General features: G+C 30.7%; 1 protein-coding gene across 1 annotated transcript; it reads left to right on the forward strand.

Annotated features, from left to right (window-relative positions):
* The first annotated feature begins 3,124 nt into the window (after positions 1 to 3,124).
* LOC149572642 (pathogen-related protein-like) lies at positions 3,125 to 5,092 on the forward strand. The gene is made up of 4 exons (XM_089811887.1): positions 3,125 to 3,580; positions 4,014 to 4,146; positions 4,233 to 4,531; positions 4,635 to 5,092. The coding sequence occupies exons 1-4, from the start codon at positions 3,404 to 3,406 to the stop codon at positions 4,776 to 4,778; spliced, it is 753 nt and encodes a 250-aa protein (XP_089668013.1). The 5' UTR covers positions 3,125 to 3,403; the 3' UTR covers positions 4,779 to 5,092.
* Positions 5,093 to 5,728: the final 636 nt, after the last annotated feature.

The raw sequence follows: 5,728 nt of genomic DNA on the forward strand, positions 1-5,728 counted from the left end.
TGCATTACGTAATGCATAAAAACGTTTAGCAAAAATGTTTACAATAGCCAATCAAATCTCTAAGCTTTGTACAGGTTGCTTAATTGTTACCACTAGAATATATGGTTTTGAAGTGTCCAACAACATATTGGCAATACATAATTTGAAACATCAATTTACAATCATTGTCAATAAGCTCCACCTTTCACATTATCTTTGTAAATATTGACACTTCCCTATATAACCTTTTATAACTTATCCTCCGTCTTTCTTACTTTACAAACTATCCTATCAGAATTTAATAGAAATTATGTTGTCTTACAGCTCCCTTTTTTTTTTTTTTTAGGTCGCCATCCCCACATTTTTCATGTCATGTAATACCATACCATATGCATGTGCTTTAATATTACCGACTTTTAAAAACAACCCTTTTTACGCCTTTATCTTTAGGTGAAAAATGGAGGTGATCTGCTAATATGTGAAGGCTAATTTTTTTGTGATTGAATTGTAATACTATGTATAGAAGTAATACAAGTGAAGGCTGACTATTATAAGCGCTAGGCAGGCCTGCGATGGACAAGAAAATAATGTGGTGGAGTATTTTATGCATATCTCATAAAATAAGCATTGCATACCATTGCTTGTGAGTTGGCACCTTTAATGCTTGTCCTTAATAACAATCCACTATACGCACAGTCAACACTTCTCATATGGAGAACGCAAGCCCTTGCGTAATGAATCAAACATATCGCCACACTATAATGTCAAGCAATTCAATTTTATATAGGAGAAAAAGGATTGGAAGGGTTTTTGTATAGTTTATAATATTCGTTAGGATGATTAGAACAATATAGAATAAATTTTGATACTTGAACCTAATTATGTTTAAAATTAGACACACATAATTTAGCTATTATTGAATAAAAATTTATCATCTGTTTTTTAAGAGTACTACCATTAATGACAAAAAGTATTATATGAATTAGAGATGAAATGAAAAGTAGCCTAGCATTAGCTTGTACTATTTTAGATACAATATTGGGAGGTGGAAATCATACTAAGAGGAATATGTTCAATAGATGCCATCTTTGTGTATAAAGAAATATTTAATGACATTTCATTAATTACAATAATATTATAAAATTTGAATTTCTATATATAAAAAATAGAAGTAATGAATTGTAAAGATGGTAGATTACTTTATCAAAATCCATAACAAGAGACCACAATAGACCCAAAAAAAAAGAGGAGAATCAAAAGTAGGTTTGGTTCTTAAGTTGCTTATTGAATTGTTTCCAATTTTCATCCTATAAATTGATAGGTTTGTGAACATCATTAGAAAAATTAAAAATTATCATTTCATTTATTTTTATCAATATGTAGATTGGCAAGGAAAGATGGTGTATTAACAAGAAGAATGTGTTACGAGACAAATGCAAACTTGAGACTATAATAGTGCACCAACATAAGAAAGAGATATTTGTTGAACCTTGATATAGTTTAATAGGATATACTATCTATTTTGAAAACCTTATCAAGGAGAAAATCTTTTATTTATGAAGGTGTTGAAATATGCCCAAGGTTATATTCAAATCTAGCATCTCTTCTGACCTTAAATACAATTGTGCAATTAGATTTAGATTAAGATGATTTAATTTTTATAAAGCTCAAGCATGTAATAACAAAAGAGTATTTAAGAGACCACCTAGCTATCTAGCATTAAATTGTAGTGAAACAAAAGTCAATCTTGACTATCATGATTCTTTTGCAAATGATGGTAAATATATTGGTACCATTTGTTTAAAAAAATAGTTATACGTAGAATTTTAAAAATGAGAATTTCTCGCAAACTTATTGCTTGGATGAAAAATGTTAATTTACTCTAAACCCCTAAAAAAGGATCTTATATTAAGAAACACTCAAAAGCGATAGTAATATCAATGTCACTTTTGTTGATACTAAATGATAGGCTTAAAAATATTATTTTTCATTAATAAAAAAAATATAAAAGAATGAATTAATGGAATAAAAATTGAAAAGGAGTAAGATTGTTATAAAAAAAGGCAAAGGAGGAAGATGTTGTAATATGAAGTGAATCCACACAACTCACCTTTAGTAGACAATAAGACTTTATCTAAGAGTTAGATTAGGTAGAAGAAAATACATAATCAAACTAATAAGAAAGATTGAGAACTTATATCATCAATAAGTAATCATGATTATTTCCTTTTGTTTTGTGATTTTTCTAATAATTTTTTTGATTTGTTTATCTTATAGATTTGTATTTGTAAAAATATGATCGTTGTATATGGAATAGCATACCATTTTTTTCTTGGGACTAAACATTTAAGAATTGTATATGATGACAACTTAAGATCAAGACTCAAAATTAGATTGGACTCACATCAACATTACATCATTAAATGATATATATTTTCATAAGAGTCTAGCTACTACATATTTATTTTTATTTGATGTTTCTTCAAAACAAAACAAAACAAAAAAAAATCACTTTAAGATTGGAACTTGTCTACCCAAATAGTTAATGAACTTACCTTTCCAATCATCCACCAAGACGATATGTCCACTTTATAAGATTGGAACTTGTCTACCCAAATAGTTAATGAACTTACCTTTCCAATCATCCACCAAGACGATATGTCCACTTTATAAGACATTCCAAAAACTTCATTGGTATTTTTTTTTTAAATTATTACCTTTCCTATTTGATCTTCAATTCATCATTGTATTTGTAGTTTATGGTCAAATAATAGCAATCTGTAAAAAGAAATAAAAAATTGGACAAAACTACTAAATGAATACATACCTTTCACCTAACCAACATTTCGTGGCTATACATCAAATCACCGTGCACATTGACTAAGACTGAAAATGAAGAATTCTTATTATAATGGGGGAATGACCCAACAAGTCATATATGATCAGAAAGATCATGGGCCATTAAAACTAGTTAGCCTCCCAACAAAGCAGTGTGATAATTGTTATGGAAAGCATAAAAAAATCATCTTATAAAAAAATATTGTTTTTGAAAAGGGCAGGGAATCAAAGCCGGCCAGGCATGAAGCAAGAATATGAGCATGGACAATATGTAAAAAAACTGAATCCATTCATGTTATACATGTGGAAGTCCATATTCTAATGTAAGAATCACAGTGATATTTAATTGAAAACCCCATCCGATAGTTCAAAAACTCTAAAAAAGTATTTAGTCAAACATGGAGTGCTTCAAAGATAAGTTTAACGCTGTCGTTTTATGACAGGGGTTTCCATACCGACACTCGTACCTTTTGTTTGAATTTCTCTATATGTTCTCTAAAACATCACACCAAATGCTGCAATAGAGTTTTTTTGAGACTTGCTCATTAATATAGCCGCTTTAGTCTTGAGATTTCTGTTGAACCCAATGTCGTCTGCAGAAAACTTGGTGGAGAAAGTTGCAGGCATTGGATTGAGAGAAGAAGAAGAAGATCCATATCGTGGGAATATGCATGGAGAGTCTGAGAAGAATACCGTGTGGAGGCATGGAGCTCCTCCTTCTTATAGTCTTGTCAACACCCTTTTTGAAACAACCAGAACCAAGGTATGTTAGATGGACAAACTATTTTCATTTTATGGTATTCAAGATTTCATAGTTATGGGCTGACATACTTTTCCTCAATTCAAATTGACTTGTATGTCAGATCTATAGTGTCTTTTTTCAAATGTTTATGATGGTATAAGATGTTTTCAAATTGGTCTCAATTCAAATTGACTTATATGTTGGATCTACCAAGTGCTGTTTTCAGATCTTTTTTATGGCATATGATGTGGTCAACTTTGTCACAATTCATATTAACTCATATGTTAGATCTAAAAGATTGTTTTCAACATTATGATAGATCTTTTAAGAGTGTGTTGTTCCGTGTATACCCTTTTGGGCTCTGAAAGAGGATTGGTAACATTTACCACCATAAGAATCAAAATCAACTAATGTTCTCTGTATATGTTTATCAAGGATTTGATGATTTGTGCAGGTATGGCCTGAAGGTTCCTTGGAAGAAATTGTTCAGAACCTAGTGAAAACATGGGAGATGGAACTTTCACATAAGACTCACATCCATGACTTCAAAACAATTGATCCTCACAAGTTCTCACTCAGTGTAAATGGTAATAGTAATAGTACAATCACACATAAATTGGTAGAATTATGTTGACAGCAATGATTATGGTCATATGTGAGTCTATTGTTTTAGGTAGGGTTGCTCTGTCAGGAGAGGAGACACTTGAAGTGGGGAGCTACAATGTCTTAATGCAAACTTCTTTGCCAGAGGAGTTTCAGTACTACAAGACATCCAAGGAAACATTTGAGTCATCTCATGAGATATTTAGGACTGCATTTCCAGGAGGTTTTGCATGGGAAGTTTTGGAGGTTTACACGGGCCCACCAATAGTGAACTTCAAATTCAGGCATTGGGGTGTCATGAAAGGGCCCTTCAAAGGCCATGCACCCACTGGACAAATAGTAGAATTCACTGGAATAGCCATTGCTAAGGTTCCTCTCATATAATCAATTCACATATATATTTAGAAATTTTGGTTTTTCTTGGACTGGTTAAATAGAAAAATATTGATGTGTGAGAATGTGGTTATTGCAGGTGAATGAGAAGCTGAGAATGGAGGAGGTGGAAGTATATTATGACCCTGCAGAGTTGTGTGGAGGACTACTTAGAGGGCCACTTGACCAAAATTATGGGGAGTATAAGATTGGGATAGAAGGCTGCCCCTTCTTTAATGCTTAACTATGTTAAGGCCGAAATAAATGGTTTTGTCACATACCACCTGTGACATGCCTCACTCTTCTTGTATAGAATCTATGTTTTGAGGTTTTTTTAATTATTAAGTCAACATTGCTTTAGGAGGTTGACAATGGCATGATCATATATGTTTTGAGGAGTTTTTAAACTATTAAGTGACATTTAGTAGGTTGGTAATGACATGATCATATGTGTTTTGAGATAGATTTTTACAAGTAAGTTGACCTCTAGTAGGTTGGCAATGACATGATCAAATATGTAATGATGCATTTTTTTACTATTAAGTTGACCTTTAACAAGTTGGCAATGACACGATTACATATGTGGGTGGTTAGTGTCTATGGTGCATATAGAATGCATTTGATTATAGGGTTTTCTTGTTAAATTAAAAATCATAGGAGAGTTTTCTACTATTTTTTTGGATAAACATCTCAATATCAATGCCCTTCTAGGCCAAATATTTTAGTGCGAAGTCATAATTTGAAAATTAAAATACATTTTGTTTTAAATCAATCATTGTTTTTCAAAAAAAATTAAGTATAGTAAATTAGATATTAGATACCAATTGGGAATGGTATGGATGTTGTGTGTTTATTCTAATCAATTGAAACAAGTGTTAGTGGGAGTAGTTGACTTTGCAATGCTAATTTATGAATGTTAAAATATTCCTCATAGAAAATAAAATCATAAGAACTACAAATACACTAACTAATCTATTATATCTTAAAATTTACGTTGAGGGGTTAGTTTTTAAATTATCTATGATAAATTGATTATTATCAAAATAAATTGTAAAAATATTATAATAAGAATCCATTTTATCTTAAAATTTATATTGAAGATTTTATTTTAGAATGATCTATGATAATATTGATTATGATCAAAATCAACTATAAATATACTATAATAAAAATTTATCCATAGAACAAGTTCTT

The sequence above is a fragment of the Cupressus sempervirens genome, chromosome 2, assembly GCF_028749045.1.
Source record: "Cupressus sempervirens isolate cs-2001-9-10 chromosome 2, ASM2874904v1, whole genome shotgun sequence".
In the NCBI taxonomy this organism is placed as follows: Eukaryota; Viridiplantae; Streptophyta; class Pinopsida; order Cupressales; family Cupressaceae; genus Cupressus; species Cupressus sempervirens.

What these genes read in the sequence shown, in the direction of transcription:
- LOC149572642 (XM_089811887.1), top strand. Translation starts at nt 3,404, where the DNA reads ATGTCGTCTGCAGAAAACTTGGTGGAGAAAGTTGCAGGCATTGGATTG. An exon ending in TTGAAACAACCAGAACCAAG is followed by an intron (nt 3,581 to 4,013) that starts GTATGTTAGATG and finishes TGATTTGTGCAG; the next exon opens with GTATGGCCTGAAGGTTCCTT. An exon ending in CTGGAATAGCCATTGCTAAG is followed by an intron (nt 4,532 to 4,634) that starts GTTCCTCTCATA and finishes TGGTTATTGCAG; the next exon opens with GTGAATGAGAAGCTGAGAAT.